The sequence below is a fragment of the Salmo salar genome, chromosome 15 (genome assembly GCF_965601325.2).
Source record: "Salmo salar chromosome 15, fSalSal1, whole genome shotgun sequence".
Taxonomy (NCBI): domain Eukaryota; kingdom Metazoa; phylum Chordata; class Actinopteri; order Salmoniformes; family Salmonidae; genus Salmo; species Salmo salar.
In genome coordinates this window covers 61,230,001-61,254,784 of record NC_138305.1, presented here as the reverse complement: position 1 = coordinate 61,254,784, position 24,784 = coordinate 61,230,001, and the positions used below count along the sequence as shown (strand labels likewise).

The 24,784-nt window shown below is 43.3% G+C and overlaps 1 protein-coding gene across 1 annotated transcript in view; it reads right to left on the bottom strand.

Moving 5' to 3' along the window:
- LOC106571754 (utrophin) overlaps window positions 1-24,784 on the bottom strand; it is a 193,925-nt gene that overhangs the window by 126,169 nt on the left and 42,972 nt on the right. Inside the window, exons 2-3 of the mRNA XM_014145173.3 lie at window positions 4,850-5,022; window positions 1,835-1,991 (exon numbers count right to left, since the gene is read on the bottom strand). Coding sequence (XP_014000648.1) covers window positions 1,835-1,991; window positions 4,850-5,022 — 330 coding nt within the window. The remainder of the gene's footprint in view (window positions 1-1,834; window positions 1,992-4,849; window positions 5,023-24,784) is intronic.

Below are 24,784 nucleotides of genomic sequence, written 5' to 3'. Positions count from 1 at the left end.
GCAGACACACACTCCTAATCACTCCTTTTAATTATATACTTCACTCAGTTTTAATTATATACATACATACAACATATTGTTGTAGCTTCTCCCCACACTGAGAAGAAAATGACAACTGTTGCAGGGAGATAAAAGTAGAGAGTGATTAAAAAAAGGCCACAAGTGCTCTCTTCTCGTCCCTCTCTCTCCCCCTACGCCTCTCTCTCCCGCTCTAAAATCGGTTAATTTAATAAAGCTGATTGATGAGTTTAATCAGTGAGACGCTTACACAGGGCTTTTATTGGATAATTGAATGTGTGATTAATAAAAGCTATTATCAGCAGACAAAAACACAGACACAATCGACACACTCACTGGAGGAGAAGAGCACTGTCGGGCAACATCCGCCCCGGAATAACAAAATGTCTTCCTTTTCCACCCTTTCATTTGTTTACATTAATCTATATGTACTGTAAACAACTGGCTGTATTCATAAAAACAGAGGAGAAATTATGTTGTTGACTTGGTGATATAAGGATTGATATGCCCCAATAAAAATGCAATGGTTCTATCGTTCTCTTTGACTGATTCCGAAAATGTCTCTTTACTCCCTCCTGAGCTCTTCATCTCAATCTCGCCACCTCCTCCTCTGCTTCTTCGCCTGTCTCTCCATTAACATCCTCCTTCTCTCGCTCTCCTCTCTCACTTCTTCTCCATCGCTCTTTCTGTCTCCTTGATTTCTCAGACCGTCATTTCATCATCCTTTTCTTCCTCTCCTTTCCACTCTGCTCCAGCCCTCCTATGTCTTCCTCGTTATTCATGGGAGTGGCTTAGCTTACTTCTTTCCCTCTTTCCTTCCTTCCTTCCTTCCTTCCTTCCTTCCTTCCTTCCTTCCTTCCTTCCTTCCTTCCTTCCTTCCTTCCTTCCTTCCTTCCTTCCTTCCTTCCTTCCTTCCGGACATTTTCCTGTACCTTCCTAAGCCTCCATTCAGACCTCCAATTTCCATATACCCATGCATTTACTGTATGTATAGTACACTAAAATATAAAAGCAACATGTAAAGTGTTGGTCCCATGTTTCATGAGCTGAAATAAAAGATCACACTAATGTTCCATATGCACTAAAAGCTTCCTTCTCTCATATTTTGAGCACAAATTTGTTTACATCCCTGTTAGTGAGATTTTCTCCTTTGCCAAGATAATCATTCTCCTGACAGGTGTGGCATATCAAGAAGCATTGTGCTGGGACAATAAAAGGCTACTCTAAAATGTACAGTTTTGCCACACAACACAATGTTACAGATGTCTCAAGTTTTGAGGGAGTGTGCAATTGGCATGGTAACTTCAGGAATGTTCACCAGAGCTGCTGCCAGATAATTGAATGTTGATTTCTCTACCATAAGACGCCTCTAACATCGTTTTAGAGAATTTGGCAGTACGTCATGTGGGCGAGCGGTTTGCTGATGTCAACGTTGTGAACAGAGTGCCCCATGGTGGCAGTGGGGTTATGGTATGGGCAGGCATGAGCTACGGACAACGAACACAATTTCATTTTATTGATGGCAATTTGAATGCACAGAAATACCGTGATGAGATCCTGAGGCCCATTGTTGTGCCATTCATCCGCCGCCATCACCTCATGTTTCAGCATGATGATGCACAGCCCCATGTCGCAAGGATCTGTACACAATTCCTGGTAGCAGGCATGGTAATGACTGTGCAAAAGTTGTGTTACGGTACTGACCATACAGTGTCTGTGTTACGGTAAGGATGGAGCAGTGGTTGTGTTACGGTACTGATTGTACAGTGGCTGTGTTACGGTAAGGATGGAGCAGTGGTTGTGTTATGGTACTGACCTTGCAGTGGTTGTGCTGCTGCAGCAGGGTGGGGACATCTCCTCCTATGGGCATCTGTTTGGCCAGTTCCTTCTCCTTCAGACAGATCCACCTCCACAGCTCCTCCAGCAGGCTCTGAAGACGACTCCAACGCTCCGCACTCGCCTCCAGGTGAGCCCTGGAAACAAATGGCCATAACATGGTTAAAATATGGTTAAAACACAGTTACAACCCAGGTAAAATATGTTATAACCTGGTCATAACATGGTTAAAACACAGTTATAACCCAGGTAAAATATGTTCACAATATGGTTATAACCTGGTCGAAACATGGTTACAAGAATGTTATGACATGGTCAGGTCCATCTCCATGTAAAAAGTAAGTTGCACAAGTCTTGGATTGGCGAGTGTGTGCCATAACGACGCAGAGGAGCAGGAGCCTCCTATCTCCTGGGTTCTGTAGCCTGAGGCACAAGTATAGCCCCTGGACAGAACTCTAGTCTATCGCCTGGCCTTACCCCCAATCTATCTCCTTAATGCTGAGTAAGCAAGTAGAGAAGCACCGGGTGCCATTTTTTAAGTCTTTACATGGCAACACACAAACCTCAAGACCTCTAAGTTCGTATCTCCATATAAGCAGAAGGTTAAACCAGCCATACAAGTCCTAGTGGGTACTACAACAGAATAACATGGTTAGACCATGGCTAGACTGGTGAGGTTGGGGTGGATTGGTGTGTCAACCATTACAGTTGGCCGCATTTCAAAGTAGCAAGTTTGCTGGATATCTCTTGTCCAACATCTTGAAGCATTAAGACCTGGAGACAAGTGAGCATTAGAGGGAAAATCTACTCTCTCTGGAGGGCAGCCAAAACCACTTATATTGGAGTGTATTTGGGTTGGTGCATTGTGTGCATCAAAGTGTGTGCATATCGAGCATAATGTGTATTATTATTTAATGTGTGTGTTCTTAAATGTTTTGTTTTGACATCCTCTGCTCACCATAATGGGTCTGACCATTAGTTTCATAGCAGCTACTCATTATTATTATGTACAGTAATTAAGACATAATGTGCTCTAAATAATACACCCATTGCAGCAAACACACCCATGCGCTCGCATGCACAGGCACAGTGCATGCACGAACACAGCACACACACGCGCACAACCTGCTGACAGCTCAGCCTTGCCTCCATCCTATGGAAATACACAGAGTTATATGGTTTATAGGGAATAATAGTGCTCTTATGAATATGCTGTTACTTTCTATCTTTATGGAACTTTGCAGTGTTTCTGCCTTATTTCACTCCATCTGTGTCTCTTTTGCCCTCTAGTAGTAGTTGAGGCTTCCAGGCTGTGATGTGTTGATCTTCACCTGCTCCTACCTTCTCCTCTCATAACATATTTTACCCTCACTCTGCATCTATCTCTTGATCTATTGTTTTCTAGTACGTTGTAACCTTCCTGCACTATTCCTCACATATTACTTATCTCCTTTGCTCACCACACCTTCTCTTCCCCTTCACAACCTTTGCTCCTATCAACATCTCCATCTTGCCCCTGCCACCTTCACTCTCTCCCTCCATCTCTCTTTCACTCTATGAATATCTTTCACTCTCTCCATCTCTCTCTTTATTTATGCCAAGGTTGTGGTCGCTCCTCCACTGTTCAGGTCCTGAAGAGTTCTGTGACACCATCTTGGTTCCAACTCTCACCGGAGGCAAGTGAAGCATACATGCTCTAGTTACAGTTTATTGAATGGTTTAATCAACAAACAAGTCAGAATGGTTATGACATACAGTCCCTGTTTTAGAACACCTACTCATTCAAGGGTTTTTCTTAGTTTTTCTTTATTTTTACAAGTACCTCAAAAATGCTATAACTTCAATTTCCTTTGATGATCAAGAAGAAGAGACTTGCTTGGGCCAAGAAACATGCGCAATGGACATTAGACCGACGGAAATACGTCCTTTGGTCTGGAGTACAAATTGGAGATTTTTGGTTCCAACCGCCGTGTCATTGTGAGACGTGGCGTGGTGAGCAGATGATCTCCGCATGTGTGGTTCCCACCGTAAAGCATGGAGGAGGAGGTGTTATGGTGTGGGGGTGCTTTGCTGGTGACACTGTCTGTGATTTATTTAGAATTCAAGGCACACTTAACCAGCATGGCTACCACAGCATTCTGCAGTGATACGCCATCCCATCTGGTTTGGGCTTAGTGGGACTATCATTTGTTTTTCAACCGGACAATGACCCAACACACGTTCAGGCTATGTAAGGGCAATTTGACCAAGAAGGAGAGTGATGGAGTGCTGTATCAGATGACCTGGCCTCCACAATCACCCGATCTCAACCAAATTGAGATGGCTTGGGATGAGTCGGAGCGCCGAGTGAGGGAAAAGCAGCCAAATTAAATTGTAACGTGCACAATTTCAGTTTCTATCGCCTATTCATCCATTTACATCATTCATTCAGTGAGGAGAGAAACACATTAGTGCCTGGCTGGTTACCAACGTCCTACAGAGCATTTGTCTTGGCCCGTTAAGGTAGGAATAGGTGTGTAAAAACCAGTTAAACAGGCTTGAAATGCTTTTCTGTTTGTGATTAAAAGATTCTGACAACTGAGCAATGTAAAATAAAAATATTTAGGAAAAGTCAGGGAAGGAGCAGGACGTTTGTTCGTTTTTTGGCAGATTTTTCCCCTATGGCAGTTCTAGTGTTAAATACTTATTTTCTGTGTATTGGAGTATTTTCAAATAATGTGGCCCGAATCAACTACTTCTATTGCAAGTATTTGAAATAATTTTTTGTATAATTTCCTATAAATAGCCTATTTAAAAATATATTCAAATATTCAACTACTTGTCTTTTCAACAAAACAAAAACATCTGAACACTTACTACGAAATGTATGTAAAAGTAATTGAGAAATAGTATTTCAACCCAGGTCTGTACAGTACTGACCATATGTTATCAGTATATTACAGTAATGACCGTATTATGTTAGCAAAGATGTGTTGTTTAGTATTATGGGACTGACCGTATGTTGGCAGATTTGGTCTTGAGGTCGCTCCAGCGCTGGTTCATGTCGTCCAGTCTGTGCTGCAGAAACACTGCCTCCTCAGAGGTCCCCAGGGACGTGAACATCTTGGGCTTATTCCCGTCCACACTCTTATAGATATCATTATGGGCATCGATCTCTGCCTGGATATCCTACAGAGAAACAGAGAGAGGTTTGAGTTTGAACAAGTCTGTGTTAATTTTACAGTGTTACATAAAGTACAGAGCTTCAAAGCTGCACACATACAATTGAATAGTAAAATCAAATCAACAAAATACTGTGCTTGTCACTTTCTATAAGCTTTAAAATGGTGGGAATGGAGAGGGGTGAAGGAGAGAGAGAATGATGGAGAGAGAGCCGTATGAGTGTGCTAGCTGGTCATGCGAGTGTGGAGGGACAGCTAGAGAAGCAAAGAGGGCAGAGCAGTTTAAACATCTTTCAAATGTACTCTACCTACTCAGGATTCTTGGAAAATAAACGCATTCCAAACTCCTCTGCCTCCCAATAGACAACCAATTCATTCGAAACCCCCTCCACACCCTAACCAAGCATTGTGGGTTTCCATACTAATACTAATACTCTACTAATTAGCTGGTTGATAAACTGAATCAGGTTATTTACAACTGGGGTTGGAGTGAAAACCTACAGGAGGGTAGCTCTCTAGGAACAAGGTTAGAGAGCCTTGTCCTAGGGTCTAGGTTAAAAATAACACAGGTTAAGAAAATGTAATAACTCCATGCAGAACCGTTCGAAAATAAACAAATTCATTGGAACAGCGGCAGACTACTCTCAACTAGCCTAGTGTAAGGAGGAAGTCAGTTATTTTCACAAGGGATAAAAGTGAATGGCCCTACTATGAATCTCTCGCTCTCTCTCGACATCACAGTAAATTATCTCCCCACCACAAATCAAATGACTAAAGGTCATAATGAGAAATAATTCAGAGTGTGTGTGAGATAGAACGAGAGAGAAATAAAGAGAGAGACGTTGTGCCAGTGAGTCAGTTGGATGTGTTCCAGCTCATTCCCAAAGTGATTTTCCTCTAACAATTTTCTTCCAGGCGAAGTTGCTGCCGAGGTGATTCTTGGATTACACACACACACACACACACACACACACACACACACACACACACACACACACACACACACACACACACACACACACACACACACACACACACACACACACACACACACACACACACACACACACACACACACTAGTGCAATGAAATAGCCTTATCATTGAGTGGTGGCAAAGGTGACACGTGCACATGCATACTCAAACATATTTGTGGCATCAAATAGTCTAGTCATTGAGTGCTGCCACCATGAATGGCTACTTTGAGAGAAGGACGAAATATGAAGAGAGAGAAAAGCATGTTTCTTAGGTTCTCATGTGGGATAAACACACACCTTCAAGCTTTATTCTTACAAGGACACTGTAGATGAGGGTCACATATGTTTGCAATTTCAGCAGTGAGGGGACACACACATACACACACACACACACACACACACACACACACACACACACACACACACACACACACACACACACACACACACACACACACACACACACACACACAGAGCCATTCCTCTAGACATTCCATGGCTGAACCGCTACTTGAAAAACGATTCAATACCTCCACTGTGTTTAGGATTAGATGAACCATATCCAAATGATAGCTGTGGCACACACACACCCTCTACCAAAGCCATGTCTTTTCTTGCTCTTCAGAAACAGAGCAACAGCAGGAGCATAAGGATAGTGGATAATGGATTTGTCCCTGTCACACACCCATTAATGAATGGGAGATTGGCTGTCTGTGAGCAGATCAGACAGCAGACACTGTCCCCAGGAGGCCTAATGTTACACCTATTTTGGTTTGCAGAGGAACAAGGCATTAGAGCTGTAACTATCAGAGGAATGGCTGACTGACAAACACAGAGGTGAACACAAGCACACACAAAATAAACTAAAATAACTGTTGGACATCAACTAGCAGCTTTGGTAAACAAATACTGGACAGAAATGGCAAAACCTCTAGAAGACAAAAATAAAGCACTACAGTGTTCCAGACATCTGAGACCAGAGCACTTGAAGGAATCTCAGTCTCCCCATGCGTTCTGCTGCAGACTAGCTGTGCCCCATCCACGCTCTGGGCACTCTAATAAGGTTGCTACCGTGACAAAAGCTTTAATGAGTTCAGTAATAACTACTCATACTTCATAAACCTCAGACTCACTCAGATTGCCCCACTTTATATTTCACAGACAGAGAGGGGAGAGAGGGAGAGAGCGAGGGAGAGAAAAGAGGGAGACAGTAGATTTCAGCAGTATATAGATAGAAGAGAAGTGACCTTCTCTGGTTGACAGTAACAGGTGAGCTGACCGTCACGTGTTTGACTACAGAGACTACAGTGAAATAGTATGAGGCTGGGCTTTCATCTGTGGCATCAAAAAGAAACAACCTTTCCGATCAGTTTGTCCCAATAGGAGCTCAAATAGATGTCGAACATCTCAAATCTACCTCTTCAAATTTCCTGAGGAGCTCTTGCAAGCTGAAGTTCAAGCCAATCATCTTCAGCTCCAGGATGAGTCTCCTCCCCCTCCCCCCCACTTCTACATCGTCTCTGAGGTCACAGAGGGCAAAAGGCACAGAAGGGTCGCGGGGGTTAGGGTAGTCCTCCAGTGATTACGGTCAAACCCAGCTTTCAAAACAGGGTCAAGGTCAGTACTTGAAACGCAGTCAAATCCATTTCAAATATGGTCAAAAACAGTTCTCAAAATACAAATACAATTAAATCCAGCGCTCAAAACACAAATTCGGGCTATCCAACCCGGCGACATGCACACTTCACATACCCTTCGTCGCCGTTGTGTGTGTGTCAGTGTGTGTGTTCGCCCTGCTCGGCTACATGGTAGAAGCATCGTCCTCGATGGAACACAGGCTAAGAAGGGAGCCGTAGCTAGCCTGCTGTCATGCCTCAAGCCTGGGGTTAGATGTCCTGAGAGCTGGGCTGAGGCTGGGTAGGAGGCAGGAGGTGACAGGCAGTCTGAGGTGGTCTATAGGCTGGGGAAGAAGTCCTTGAGCTGGGGTAGAATTCCAGGGGTCAGGGTAGAGGTCTGGAGACTGGAGGGAACTATCCAAGTGCTGTCAAGAGAGGTTTGTAGACTGAGGTGGAAAGACTGAGGGGCTGAAGAAATGTTCAAGCTTTTCCTCTTATTCCTTCCCTTTTTCTCTCCCTTCCTCCACTGCTTCTCCGGTCACTAAGGAAGCGGTTTACACTCCAACCCAGGGTAGGGACGAGTGTTTGTTCTCAATTACTCAGATAAAAAAAACACTATCCATGCACGCCACACACACACACACACACACACACACACCCCCCCCCCCCTCCACACACACACACACACACACACACACACACACACACACACACACACACACACACACACACACACACACACACACACACACACACACACACCCCCGGTGAAAGGAGGCAACACAAAGAGGCACATGGTCTTCCGACCTCTCATTCCTCTCTTACTAAGGTAACGCTAACACACTGCAGAGGAAACACAAACACACATCAGAAACAGAGGCATGCAGTCTTAGCCCTACTACTAGCCCCCTGTCCCAGCCTGGACTCCCTCTCACACCCTTCTATTCACAGCCAAGGCAGGGCCAGTTAGTGAAAGAATGTCTCCTTCTCCTCTGGAGCCCCAGGCCACGTGACCAAGGATTGAAGCACCTGATCAGAATTACGATCCTGGAGAGAGAGTCTGGCAAGCTGGTTTCTATTTCATGGAGCTCTGCAGAGAAGTTCCTGTCCACTGCAGATCTCCTTGCAGAGTGTTAATGGGAGCAGTTGTTCTTCATCTTCTCTCTTCCTCTTTCACACTGCTTTGAGGAACCTTTGAGTAGAGTACCAACTATATTTCTTCCTCAGCGTTTTTTTTTTGTACCTCCGAGCTGGTATCCCTGTCTTCCTCTCCGGGTCTCTTTCTCTCCCTCACTCCGGCCAGTGGCTTAGGTCTTTCCAGCAGCTGTTTATTATTTTAATTAGCAACCTCTCTTTCTACACCTCCTCCTCTTCCCTCTCCCTCTTTTCAGGTCATGCTCCGTTCGCTAAACTAACTCAGCACCCATCCACTTCCTGAGGCCTCTACTGGCACAGAAAGAGAGTGGGGGACAGAGGTAGCAGAGGTAACAAGTGGACAGAAAGTTAGGATGATAAATGCCCGGAGAGAGGGGGAAGAGGAAGTGGAAAATAGAGAGTGTTGTGAAAAGAGAGAAAGAAGGGAGAGAAAGAAAAGAGGTGGCAGAGGGCCAAGTAATGCAGCACTTTACTAGCAGAACTTTCTACCTGTCAGAGTCAGGGATGGTGAAAACATGTGGCTCTCACGTGAATGGAGAGAAGGAAAAAGATAAAAAAAGGGGCTGGGGGTTAATAGGCCCATGAGGAGGTTTGGGGGTTTTAGCTTTGACACTAAAACCATACGGATACGTTAAGTCTATTTGCCTCTGTGTGGGTAGGCCTACATACAAAGGCAGAGTCAACAGCAGGACAGACGTATTGTGTGCATCTCACAAACAGATTGGCTACCAATGGGGAGAAAGAAATAAGAATGATACAATGTAGAATATTCATAAGACTATGAAGTGTGCTTCACCTCATCAAAATATTGATATGCATTTTTCCCCTGTGCGGCACTTCTGATGAGGCACTATGTATGCAGAAATGAATATGAGCTGTGTGTGTTTTTGACAAGCAAGTCCAAGTTGATTAACCAACGGGAAATGAGCAAGTCCAACATGTGAGCGAGACAAATTCAACAACAACTGCTGTTTCCCTGGAGTTTGATGCACATCATGTCTGTAAGTGACAAGGAAATAAAAACACAACACAGAGGAATAAACACAGACACAGGCAAACAAGGACACACACATCCATTACTAAACATTACTACAGCTAAGAGGGATTAGGACCATTACAGAGGTAAGATGTAGAGCTATTAACCCTCAGACTGGGAGAGAAAAAGAGAAATTAAGAAAGAAAGCGAGAGAAAAACTGAAATAGAGCGAGCGAAAGACAGAAAATAGAAAGAAAGACAGAAAAAAGAAAGAGTGAGAAGAGAGACATAAAGAGAGACGAGATGGAAAAAGAGAGACAAAGTGAGAGAGAAAAGAGAGAAAATGAAAGGGAGGGGGAGGCCATACTGTGTGGCTTAAAGGACTGAGGCACATCTGCCTGTAATTCCCTGGCTGGACCATAGAGGAACGGAGGGCTGAGGAACGTCAACGGGAATCTGATCCGCACCCACTAAAATCCTGCGAACTACAGCCCACGGAGGAGAGGAAAGAGTGAGAGAGAAGAAGCGAGAGAGTGGATAGACATAGAAAGATGTAATGTAGAGAGCTTAGGGAGAGGACACTTAAAGGACTTATCTAAACACTTGCTCTCACTGAGGGGATAAAGGACAGGGGAGCATAGAATAGACACAAAAGCATAAACGCGTATTCGCGTGCACACACACGCATACACACCTGGCCCCTGTAAAGTAGCTTTTGCCCTCTGATGGGATCGAACCTAAATCAATATCAATGAGGTGCAATGACCTAGGTGGTATCTATCAACAGAAGAGAGGGAGAGAGAGAAAGAGAGAAATACACTGCTGGCTTATCCTGTATGCGTGAGGGAGGAGAGAGTTCGAGAATGTGAAGGAGGAGAGAACGGGAGGGAGCTGAGTTTGTCTCACCCTGTGACTGTAACATGCTAACCAGATTGTTCTCGCGTGTGCGTGCGCCATCATGCGCATGTTGATTTTGTCCACCCTCACCAGATGCGATCAGGACACCCAGGTTGAAATATCAAAACGAACTCTGAACCAACCATATTCATTTGGGGACAGGTCGAAAAGCATTAAGCATTTATGGCAATTTAGCTAGCTAGCTTGCTGTTTCTAGCTAATTTGTCCTGGGATATAAACATTGGGTTGTTATTTTACCTGAAATGCACAAGGTCCTTTACTCAGACAATTAATCCACAGATAAAGGGTAAACCGAGTGCATTTAGAGTAATCTCTCCTCCTTCAGGATTCTTCTTCTTCTCTGGACTTTATATGGCGGTTGGCAGCCAACTTTAAGGTGCATTACCAACTGGATTGGAGTGTGGACCTCAGTTCATCTTTCAATCACCCACGTGGGTATATGCTCTTAAAAACCAATGAGGAGATGGGACAGGCGGGACTTGCAGCGCGTCAAGCGTCACAAATAGAATCAAGTTCTATTTTAGCGTCTGGCTACGCAGCAGACGTTCGTTGGTGCGCGCGAGCAGAGTTTGAGTTTAAGTTTGAGTTTATTTTATTTTTTACAGGGACAGTGCACATTAATCAACGTTTCAGTAAAAGTGCCGGTTTTAGCCAGCCGGCTAATTTTCAACCGCAGTCCCTGGGCAGGTTATTAAAAACAATTACAATATAGACAATCATTGAACAGTGAGCACACGCAGAGTAACATAGGACAAGCAAGACATAGCATACAGACAGAGCAACATAGGACAAGCAAGATGTAGCATACAGACAGAGCAACATAGAACAAAAAGCAACAAGACAAAATCCATAAAAACAACAAAATGTTTCCACACCTCACAAGCTACAGACAACAAACAACATGGAAAGCGGCAATACACAGCTAGGGATAATGTTCACAAGTCTGATTGACCTTTAGCCATGTCTTCATGCATTTTGTGAAAGTGTGATATGTGGTGCAGTTATGTGTGTCTGATGGCAGTGTATTCCAGACATGGGAAGCTCTCACAGAGAAAGCAGATTAACTAAAGGTGCTTTTCCTTAAGGGAACTATACAGTCACCTCTCATGGCAGACCTTGTGGATCTGCTGCCATATGTTTGGGTTTTCTGTTTTACAAAAATACTGAGTGGAGGGGGAGCTAGGCCATTTAGGATCTTGAATACAAGACATGCGTCGGTGTATTGCACAAGATTTTCCCAACTCAGGAGCTCATGCTTTCTGAGGATGTAACAGTGATGATGGCTATTGGGCTTTCTATCGAGCACTTTGAGAGCCTGTTTGTAGACAGACTGAATAGGTTTTAATGTTGTATAGCAAGCTTGGGTCCAACTAGTCAAGCAGTATGTTAAGTGGGGGAGTATCATCGATTTGAAATATAGTTTTGCTACCTCTGTGGTCAAACAATTTTGTATAAATCGGAAATTAGCTAGGTTGAATTTGGTTATTTAAATTACCTTTTTCACATGCTTTTTAAAAGAGAGGTTGGAATCAAGTATGAGAGTGGGTGCAATGATTGAATAACATGTATGTGTACATTTATTTTGCAATGCTCGCTCATGCGACGTAGGCAGTGTGGTCAGCATGTAAGTAGACAAGGAGCCAGAGTAGAGCTATGAGCTAAAACAGCCCAGTATCCGTTACTGCAGGGACAACAAACACTAGCTATCCTGTGTGGACTGTAAAATACTGCTTTAACAGAAACCACACAAATACCTTTTAGCGATTGATGTGGCCACTAAGTATTTGTCCAAGTTACGTGTTTTACTTCCTTACAGATCTACGTTGAAAAATGGCCAGAAGCTTAAAAAATGCATGTAGCTTCATGTATTTAGAGGACACACAACAGGATATACAGACCCCCTCCCAGATGTAAGATGAACTTAAGTTGAGAAAAATAACAATGTTTCTAATGTGTGGGTTGGGTGTATAGGAATGTATAGTGTTCTCTCTTCAGACTGGGAGAGCATCCACTACTGTGTCACAACAAACAGTATTATTCACATTGTTTTATCATTAAGTTAGGTTATTCTGTATGCACAGATTAACCTAACAAAGTTTTTACAGTGTAAAGAGAGTAATGTGATATTCTTAAGGCATCCATAAGTCAAACTTTGGTCACCTATCTCTCTAATGTGTATCATGTCTGTTTAGCATATCATTATTTCTCACTTTCAACCTTTTTGCTCTCTGACCTAGATAACTTTGTCTCTCTCTCTTAATCTCGTCATTCCCTCTCTTTTTTCATTTCTCACCTTCTAATGTCTCTGATGCACACACACACACACACACACACACACACACACACACACACACACACACACACACACACACACACACACACACACACACACACACACACACACACACACACACACACACACACACACACACACACACACACACACACACACACACAGCTGAGGACCTCAAAAACAAACTGTACTGTATTCAGTGCAAAGGCAGTTAAGGAACTCTTTCACTACCATAATATCATAGGCCAGCTTTCAGACAGAGGAATCATGCATTCAACACTCGTTCCTACCCAGCCTCTCCACAGGCCACGTCAACGAGGTCACTTCCGGTGCCCGGGGTTATCACCAACACAACACTTCCTGTTAGAGGGACAGCGTCCTAATTCGGGAGATGAAAGATCTGTGCATGTGTGTGCGTGCGAGAGAGTGCGTGTGTGTCCTCAACTACACTACTCTTAGAAATGTTTCTCCAGGGTTCCAATAAGAGGTGTTGGAGAGCACAGCCCCACCTGAGCGTTACAGGAAGTTACACTGTTACACTTTGCACAGCAATCAATACAGGAATGGACACCAGCATAGAAAGGTCTCAGAGGGCACCACTCTCAACTAGCTCACATACACTATCCTCTGTCTTCCTTCACAGAGCTACAATTGAATAAGAATGGATAGAAGGTAGATGGATGGATGGAATGATGGATAGATGGATGGATAGATAGTGAACCCTGAACAGACCATAGATCGATGGACAGATGGAACTGCATTGTCAGTGTTGCTGTAGATACATTGATTGCATCATGGACACATTTCTCAAGTCAGGCAGGCATATGCAGATGCATACAGGATATTTATACTCTTAATTACAATATTGTGTAAATTACAATTACCAGTATGTTTGAGTCAAACATTTCATCATTGAAAGGACTTCATTTAAGGACTTAATTTAACAAAACACATTCCACATTCAATATCTCAAAGAAGCTGTATTGCACAGCCAGACAAAACAACGCTCCCCACGGCGAGATGCGTCTGAAAACATCCAGGGTGTTTTCAATAGGGACATTTAAATTGATTTGGACCAGTGGTTCCATGGCAGTGCTGCTGACTGACTAATTTAATCAATCAGCTATTGATTATGGTGGAGTGTTGTTGTGGCTTGGTGGTTTGGTGGTGCTGAGCTATAGTCAATGAACAGCATTCTTACATAGGTATTCCTCTTGCCCTATCCCATCTGGACAAGAGGAATACCTATGTAAGAATGCTGTTCATTGACTATAGCTCAGCATTCAACACCATAGTACCCTTCAAGCTCATCATTAAGCTCGAGGCCATGGGTCTGAACCCCGCCCTGTGCAACTGGGTCCTGGACTTCCTGAAGGGCCGCTCCCAGGTGGCGCAGGAAGGAAACAACACCTCCACTTCGTTGATCCTCAACATCGTGGCCCAACAAGGAAGTGTGTTCACCCCCCTCCTGTACTCCCTGTTCACATATGACTGCGTGGCCACGCACGCCTCCAACTCAATCATTAAGTTTGCAGATGACACAACAGTAGTAGCCCTGATTACCAACAATGATGAGACAGCCTACAAGGAGGAGGTGAGGGCCCTGGGAGTGTGGTGCCAGGAAAAGAACCTCTCACCCAACGTCAACAAAACAAAGAAGCTGATCGTGGACTTCAGGAAACAACAGAGGGAGCACCCCCACATCGACGGGACCGCAGTGAAAAAGCTGAAAAGCTTCAAGTTCCTCGGCGTACACATCACTGACAATCTGAAATGGTCCACCCACACAGACAGTGTGGTGAAGAAGGCGCAACAGTGCTTCTTCAACCTCAGGAGGCTGAAGAAATCCGTCTTGGCCCCTAAGACCCTTACAAACTTTTACAGATGCACAATTGAGAGCATCCTGTTGGGCTGTATCACCACCTGGTATGGCAACTGCACCGCCCGCAACAGCAGGGCTCTCCAGAGGGTGGTGCGGTCTGCCCAACTCATCACCAGGGGCACACAGCCGGCTCTCCAGGACACCCACAGCACCCAATGTCACAGGAAGGCCAAAAAGATCATTAAGGATATCAACCACCCGAGCCACGGCCTGTTCACCCCGCTATCATCCAGAAGGTGTGGTCAGTACAGGTGCATCAAAGCTGGGACAGAGAGACTGAAAAACAGCTTCTATTTCAAGGCCATCAGACTGTTAAATAGCCACCACAAGCCGGCTTCCATCTAGCTACTCAACCCTGCACCTTAGAGGCTGCTGCCCTATAGACATGGAATCACTAATCAATTTAATAATGTTTACATACTGCTTTACTCATTTAATATGTATGTACTGTATTCTATTCTACTGTATTTTAGTGAATGCCACTCCGACATTGCTCGTCCTAATACTTATGTATTTCTTTATTCCATTCTTTGACTTTTAGATGTGTGTATTATTGTGAATTGTTAGATACTACTGCACTGTTGGAGCTAGGAACACAAGCATTTCGCTACACCCGCAATAACATCTGCTAAATATATGTATGTGACCAATAAAATTGGTTTGGTTGCGGGATGCGGGACAAAGGGACAAAATGCAGAACTGTCCCACACAATCCGGGACATGTGGTCACCCTAGTTAAAGTTTACCTCCTACTGAATGACTCAAAACAAGAGCTATCCTATGCTGTTCAGAGAAGAGAGCTATACTGTTCAGCTTCTGTGTTGTATTGTAATTCCAGTGATCGTATGAGATATAAACAGCAGCAGCACCAGAGTTTTTTTTATGGTTGTGTGTGAATGACAAGCACATGTATGCACATAAATACACAAACAAGTACAGGCACGCAGACACTCTCAAACACACAGCACTATACCAACATGCAAAGCTAATTTAGAGCGCTTCCTTTGTTTAATCAGAAACAGGGAGTTGTGGGTAACCTGAACAGATGAGTGCAGGCCTTGAAGTCTGATTGGAGAGTCAACAAGGAGCCAAGGAAAGGAGAGTAGAGACTTAACAAATATCAGCCAGCTAGGCTCTTGATCCAGGAGGGGATTCTCTGCTGTTACCAAGCAAATGCTTGGTTTTGGAAAAAGCTAAGCACTTAGCTAGATAGCTAACTATAAGGGCACAAGGCGAGACCCAGATGCAGACACAGGTGGCAGATGGTTAGAGTCCAAGATGTTTATTAACAATCCAAAAGGGGTAGGCAAGAGAATGGTCGTGGACAGGCAAAAGGTCAAAACCAGTTCAGAGTTCCAGAGGTACAGAATGGCAGGCAGGCTTGTGGTCAGGGCAGGCAGAATGGTCAGGCAGGCAGGAATGGAGTCCAGAAAAACAGGCAAAGGTCAAAACCAGGAGGACTAGTAAAAGAGAATCGAAAACCAGGAAAAACACGCCGGTTGACTTGAACATACAAGACAAACTGGCACAGAGAGGCAAGAAACACAGGGATACATACAGTAGGGAAAATAAGCAACACCTGGATGGGGTGGAGACAATCACAAGGACAGGTGAAACAGATCAGGGCGTGACATAACTAGCTACTAAATCAGCAACTGCAGAGCCTTTAGCACATTTTAGACAGTTAACTTAATAGTTACAAGATATCTGGCAAACATTTAGTTGAGTGACTCACAAGGCTCCGGTCTCTCGTCATCGTGTGCTTGTAAACAAACACCATGTGACACCTGACTGGGGACTACCTAAGCTTCATAATAATGTGAAAGGTGAAATGAAGAATTGATCATGTATTGCTGGTTGACTGTAGGTATTTATTTAAAAAGTAGCTACAAATATTAAAACGTATTAAAAAACTTCAAAAGAAATAGTTTCAATGCTATTGATGGTATTGAAAAAACATATTTTGGCTTTTTCCAAATATACTGAATTCAGCCTAAGCCTATACACTACACTACAGCAGCCAGCCTGCCAACCAGACAGACAAACAGGGGAATCTCAATGAGGTCAAAGGCCATTGTAAATGACTGGCTGTCTATGATAATCAAAGAAAAAAGGAATGTCCGCAACTCTGCTATGCTACTATTGTGATTTAATTAGAAGCACAAAAAAGCAACTTCGTTTTCCGAGTTGACCTGAGAAAGATCCAACTCGGAACAAAAATATTTTATTTGTGCTTCTGATTAAATCACCATGGGAGCCTACCAGAGTTGCAGACATGCACCTGATAAGTTTGACGTGCATATTCTATTCATCCTATAGTCTATAGACAAACAAATACTGCTGTCACTGAATGCTGTATGAACTCACTACTGTAAGTCACTCTGGATAAGAGCATTTGCTAAATGACTAAAATGTAAAGTAAATGTACTGAGTATATAGTATTGTCACGTCCTGACGAGTAAAAGGGGTCATTTGTCATTGTAGTTTGGTCAGGGCGTGGCAGGGGATGTTTATTTTGTGTGTTTCGGTGTTTTTGGTTTATGTTCTATATTTTCTATGTGTATATCTAGTTTTCTATTTCTATGTTGGGTTTTTGGCAATGACCTCCAATTAGAGGCAGCTGGTTGTCGTTGTCTCTAATTGGAGGCCATATTTCGTTGGGTTTGTTTTCACTTGTGTTTTGTGGGTGGTTGTTTTCCTGTATAGCCTGTGTTGCCTTACGGAACGGTTTTCGTCGTTTTGTTTAAGTGTTTTCTTTAATAAACCAACGCTGCCTGTCACCATGACAAGAGGCTGCTGGTTATTTACTTCCTGAATGTTTACAGTAAGTCAAGTCGCTCTGCATTACTATATGTTCCCTCTGGGGATGCAGCACCAAAATCAATGTAGCTATCACTCTTATCATGATGTTAGAGTTTCATCTCTCCTTGTCTCTCTCTCGGCCTCTCCATCCCTGTGTCTAGATCAGAAGGGATAGAAGTCCCCTAGGGTTTCATCCTGAATCTCTATCCTTTGTTGACTGCATGGTCTGCAATCTCCTCCAATCCATTTTTCCATTTAGGTCTAAACTAACTCGTACTCTGTGTTCCATCTGTTCTTAGCAGGGGCTCCCTTCTATCACCTAGTCTACTATCTCATCACCTCCCCTGGGGTTTAGATGCTATGGTGTGTGTGTGTGTGCCTCAGTCACTTTCACTCTCTATTGCATCTCTGTCCTCCCTAGGGATCCATTTTCACACCTACCCATTTTACTTTATGGAGTTTCCATCTCTCTCAGTCTCCCATATATTGCTGCTCTCTCCAAGGTGCCTCTGGTGGTAATGAGAATATGCAGAAGATGCAGCCTTGTCCCGCCGATCCTTCTCTGCTGCTGTCTCCCTTGAGATGAAAAAGCCTCCACAGAGTCTAGATAGAGTAATGTTCTCTGCATGCCTTTACCTCCCTCCTTACTGTGGGTCTCTCAGACACCTCATAAAGTGAGAACTGGGCCCGTCCCAATGTTCTAGCCAAGCGGTTCTCTCTATAGGATAAGGACTAAGTAGAGATACAGGCTAGGCCTTAAATAATGTTCTTTGTCTGTATGACCCTATGTCTGGTCTCTCCAGGGATGAGGTCTTACTCTCTGTAGTCAACAGGGATAGGAGAGTGTACGCATCTTATATTACCTCTCACTCTATGGAATTAGGTTCAATTCACAGAGTAGCACATATTAACTCAACGCATCCTATGGTACCCTTGTCTTGCTTGTAGTTGGCTCAGATCGTAAGTTTTCAGTGGGCAGAACCTATTTCAACTCTGTGTTAACAGCTCTCTCTAATCGGAGAGACAGAGAGCCCGGTCGGCAAGGGCCATTGTTCATCCTTAACAGCCATTGTGTTGACTGGCAGGTCCTGTTCTGTAGGGGCGGGGCTGAGCCTGGAGCACCATTAACCTGCTGTTCCTGTTGCGCCCTCCAATCAGCTTTAAGATCCATTAACGCCTTAACACGACACTTAACACGGCAGTAGACACCGTGTTTCACAATGTAGCTAATGACATGGAGAGGTCTATGCAGGTACTCAGACAGCACCCAGACAAACAGTTAGACATCTTGGGAAGGTTGCTTGTCCGTGCATCATTGCAATGCATCTTCTGTGGACAATCAGTGTTGCATGCACGCCTACACACACGCCTACCCCCCCCCCCCCCCCCCCCACACACACACACTCACTCAAGGTGGTGACAGGGCAAATCCTCTTGTCATCAGTTTTCATGATGAATAACCCATCTCTGTCATGGATGGACTAATCTGAGGTGACTGGAGAAGAATTATGTTATCCAAGACAAGGACACCAGGAAATTAAAGACAATACAACAGGCCACAAAAATACCAAGTCCACCCTGCCATTCACAACACATGGGCTGCGGTTGCGTAGAGACTTGACCCCTAGTATAGTCACTGGAGGAATGAGAGGGATTTCTGTGAGAGTGCTGCTATGCTTCTCGGCCAGTAAAGTGTGTTTCTTTTAAATTGCGCTTACAGCACAGCGAAGAGTTATTCAAATTAGCCTGAAAAGGAGGGATAAAGAGAGAAGAGACAAGGGGAGTGATAGAAAGAGAAGGGCAATATCTGAGAGGCACAAATCTAAAAGAGCTGACTCTTCCCCTTACATTTATTCATATAGAGTCAAGTGATTGCCCCCCGTGTGTCTGTGTGTGTGTGTGTGTGTGTGTGTGTGTGTGTGTGTGTGTGTGTGTGTGTGTGTGTGTGTGTGTGTGTGTGTGTGTGTGTGCGTGCATGCGTGCTTAAGTTTGTGTGTGATTGTGTGTGTGTTGTACAGTAACATACACAGTCTTCAAATAATGTTAAAAGCAGGCATCCATGTTGATCTGCTTGTCATTTTCTCCTCCCTCTCTTTTCTCTCCCCATATCCATCTCTGTGATGAAACAGGCTGTGCCAGCCGAGGAGCGAGGCAAGGCAAGGCTGCGGTGCTGAGAGGCAGAGAGGTGTTAGTGTGTTTGAGCTTCAGACTCATCCACAACACAAAACTCAATTAGCCTAATTACATGGAAATGGAAAGAACAGAGTGAGTGGGAGAGCGAGAGCATGAGGGAGGGAGGAAAAAAGTGTTTGTGTGTGCTGCGTGTGTGTGTGTGTGTGTGTGTGTGTGTGTGTGTGTGGTGTGTGTGTGTGTGTGTGTGTGTGTGTGCGTGTGTTCATGCTCCGTTTTACAGAGTGCTCCTGGAGACTGGGTGTACCTAAGGAAACTAATGAACAAATAGCTGTTACCATTACTATGGGGGCCAGAGGGAGTGGAAAGGAGGGAGGGAGTGGATATTCCTCTTCATCTAGGTCTCTGCTGTGTCTAGTACAACCCTTCTAATTTAGATGGCAGAAAGGAGAGAGCAGAAATAGCAGCAGACAGACAAGGCCAGAACCATAGGGGTTACACTGACTCAAGTGGTTCTGAAACACCACACCGTCTGCCCTAGACACACACACTAATGCGTGACTCAAGTGATGCCATAAGATATGCCTTAATGCTGTGTCTGAGGGGATAAAGTCATACATTGTCCAATGTTGTGATATAATGAATGATTCTTGACTGCAGAATGAGATGAACTAGATAGTATGACTATACTGATTGTGATGATTGCGTGGTGCCTTACGGAACACTTACACAGTTGATTGAAGATGAGTCCTACGTTATGGACTACGACTGATGTGTATAGTAAGATCATGATGGTGTGCATGAGATTTCATTTATGGCTGGAGTGCTCTGGAGTGCTATTGAGGACTTCCACGCACTTCTCTATAAGAGTTGTGCTGCAGCTAGACAAATGCGTAGAGCTCTCCTATATCTCTATCTATTTCTCTCTCACCTCATCTATATCTATTGGTCTCTCTCTCACTTCACAGATCCCCTTCTCTCTCACACCATCTACTGTATTTCCTATCCTTTTTCTCTTGAGCTTTACGGGTTTACTCCAACTCACTCCATTTGTTTTCCCCTCTCTCCCCCTCTTAAACACTTCATCCATTTCCCTCAAATCAATCACGTCATCTCTCCTTCCCTCTCTTTTTCTGTTGCACCTGTGCCTTTGTCTATCAGTCGTATAGTTCATTAGTCAAACCGTTCTATAGCAACACCAACGCACAGAGAAAACAGAGTGCCTCTCTACATTTGAAACTAAATGAAAATAACCACATAAAACACAATTACTACATTCACAAACAAGCACCAAATGTAGGGCTGAACCCATTCAGTCGACTGGTCCATTGTTTGGTCGATAGACTGTTGGGCGACTGAGATTTCTTTAGTCCAGCAGTCGCAATTTATTTTTATGGTGCACAAGCCTAATTACATGGAAATGGTCTGATTCGCGCCCGTCTCGGAGGCCACGGAGATGGCACAGTCCATCACTCTAAGACGTGATACTGAAATTGTATATGGTTATATTATGTAAAAATAATGGTGCAACACTAATAAATCGAATATTATTTTAGAACAAATGCACTTTCTCGCACATTGGATATAGCTGCTGTTCACGGTTCTGAAACAATATTCAATGTGCTGTAGAATTGGCACCTTTCCCTATGTTACTATGTGCTATGTGCATAATACCAAAGTTAACTAGCATATTGAGATTGAGAATAATGCAGCGGAGGCACAGCAGCAGAGACGAAGAAACAGCCCTTGCCTTAGATTAATTGTCTTAGAAAATTGAGGAGAGAGGAAACCAACCTAATTAGCTCTGTAATCAATAGCCTAACTGTTAAATATGCCTGGCTTTATAAATCATCCATATATATCTACAGAAGACAGATCTTGCTTCTGTTGCTTGTTTAAGTGTTTGTTTAATAGCCTACTGATTCCGTGAGCACCAAGCCTCGTGCAACGGCAAAATGTCGGATAAAGCAATTTAACAGCTGTTTTCAATCTTTGATATGCTGTAATAAAGGCTTTAAAAAAAGTAGTTAGAACAGACTGGTATTGCTTATAATTTATTTAGGGTTGTTTAGACTGTTCCAAACAGACTGAACATTTTTATTATAATCAAACAGCACCTGATTGTCACACATAACATGCATGCAGCTCTTGCACCCTCCTTTTTTATTTTTTTATTTAACCTTTATTTAACCAGGCAAGTCAGTTTAGAGCAAAATTCTTATTTACAATGACGGCCTACCCCGGCCAAACTCTTACCCGGACGATGCTGGGCCAATTGTGCGCCGCCCTATGGGACTCTCGATCATGGCCGGTTGTGATACAGCCTGGAATTAAACCAGGGTCTGTAGTGACATCTCTAGCACTGAGATGCAGTGCCTTAGACCGCTGCGCCACTCGAGAGCCCACTCAGGAGCCCACTCGGGATCTCCTTTTTATTGTTATTATTACAATTATTATCATGATCATCATTATAATAATAAGTCATGTCTTTATCATTAGTAGGTTTTGTATAGTAGACTTGTATAACCACCATTGATCTGTAGGCCTAAGAGCGTGTCCTGTTTAGTCTTAATCCCCTAACTTACTTTGGCCCACATGTCAGTACAGTATATAGGCTACTGTATCATTCCTTCATGCCATCACACAGCATACCAGACATTCATGCTTAGAAATGCAATCAAGCATTTTAGTCTTACAATTAAATAACAAAGGAAGCTTTGAAAAAATGTGCCTAAACAATAAACAAACCACAATTCACGAATGCATGCAACTGTTTTTAGTCTGCTGTAATAAAGACTTTATATATCTTTTTTTCCATTAGAATAGACTCTCTGGTACACTTGGGATTCTTACATTGTTCCAAATGGTCAAAAAAATTATAATATTGTAATCTAACAGCAACTGTTTGGCACAAATAATACTCACAAAAGGCTTGCTCCTATACTCTCCTTATTCTGGATCGCCAGTAGTTTCCACAACTAAGTCAAATGTCTTCCACACATCTAACCTATCCTTTCCCTCCTGAGCAACCAGTAAACATTTGCCCATTTCGAGTTTCTTTTTCACGTCCTCCGCATCCATTTTGCTGTCATGTGTTACTGTGTTCAGAGTTTGTTATTATCATGCATGCAATGCTTATATGTTTCACATAAAGAGAGCATGGGTTGAGGGAATAGGGAATGTTTTTCCTAAACAAATTAGAGATTTCGGTAACAGAGCTTTTCAGTCAGAAACAAGGAAGAACCTAAATGGCTGAAATGATGTAGCAGCTTCAGCATGGACAGAGCAATAAACACTTGCTGTGCTGTGGTGCCTTTTCAGTGCAGTAAGGAGGAGAGCAAAACAACGTGGGCCAGTCAAACAGGCACTAACACAGTGTGACCACTGGGCTCTTTCTTGAGTAATTTGTGTGTCTTAATTATTTAATCAAACAGTGTGCTTAAAGCATCAGCCAAGCTCAGTGCATATGTAGTTGATGTTATTCAAACACATAGGGTGTGTGTCTATACAGTGCCTTTCGGAAAGTATTCAGACTCCATTACTTTTTCCCAATTTTTTTATATTACAGCCGTAATCTAAAATGGATTAAACAAGTATAATCCTCAGCAAGCCACACAATACACCATAATGACAAAGCAAAACAGGTTTTTAAATGTTTTATCCAATGTATAAAAAATAAAAAACAGAAATACTTTATTTACATAAGTATTCAGACACTTTCCTTTGTGACTCGAAATTGAGCACAGGTGCATCCTTGAGATGTTTCTACAACTTGATAGGAGTCCACTTGTGGTAAATTTAATTGACTGAACATGATTTGGAAAGGCACATACCTGTCTATATAAGCTCTCACAGTTGACAGTGCATGTCAGAGAAAAAACCAAGCCATTAGGTCAAAAGAATCGTCCGTATAATAATTGTGTCGAGGAACATATCTGGAGAAGGCTACCAAAATAATTATGCAACATTGAAGGTCCCCAAGAAACCTTGGCCTCCATCATTTTTAAATGGAAGAAGTTTGGAACCACCAAGACTCTTCCAAGAGCTGGCTGCCTGGACAAATTGAGCAGTTGGGGGAGAAGGGCCTTGGTCAGGGAGGTGACCAAGAACCCGATGGTTACTCTGACAGAGCTCTAGAGTTCCTCTGTGGAGATGAGAGAACCTTCCAGGACAACCATCTCTGCAGCACCACCAGTCTACCAGGCCTTTATGGTAGGTTGGCCAGACAGAAGCCACTCCTCAGTGAAAGACAAACGACAGCCCGCTTGGGCTTTACCAAAAGGCAGACCATGAGAGACAAGATTCTCTGGTCTGATGAAACCAATATTGAACTCATTGGCCTGAATGCCAAGTGTCATGTCTGGAAGAAACCTGGCACCATCCCTACAGTGAAGCATGGTGGTGGCAGCATCATGCTGTGGGTATATAAATTAGCACAAATAAACAAACTGTAAACAAACAAACTGTTTTTGTACAGAAGGTTATTGCTTAGTATGGTTCAGATGGTATTTATATTATATATTCATTTCATGGTTTTATTAATTGAATAGCTGTTTGTATGGCATGCTAAATTATCATTCTGGCATCTGTCACAGTGATGATGAAAAAAGGGTGTACAGTACAGAGAGAAGAGTAAGACAAAGACAGAGAGAAAGATAGCAGAAGAGACATCTGAGAGAACAGAAGAGATATGTGTTCCGTTGTCCGATTTTGCCCTAGATGTTCGGTTCTAGACGAGTGCGCGCACACTCACATACGGTCGTTATCGGTCTCCTCTCTAATCTGTGTATGATTTCTTTGATCTTCTGAGTGATAAGGAAACACTCATTTCAGATATAGTCTGTCCAATTAGTGAGAACTAAAGCGGAACAGAAATGAGAACAGAGAATGTTTGTAATATAGCGCGTTTGGGCTGTGCAGATGTTTAAATACACTTAGTTCACACACTGTCAAACAAGGTGGTTAAAAACAATGAAGAGATGTCAGAATGCAGAAGCAGAATGGCACTAACAGATATTACA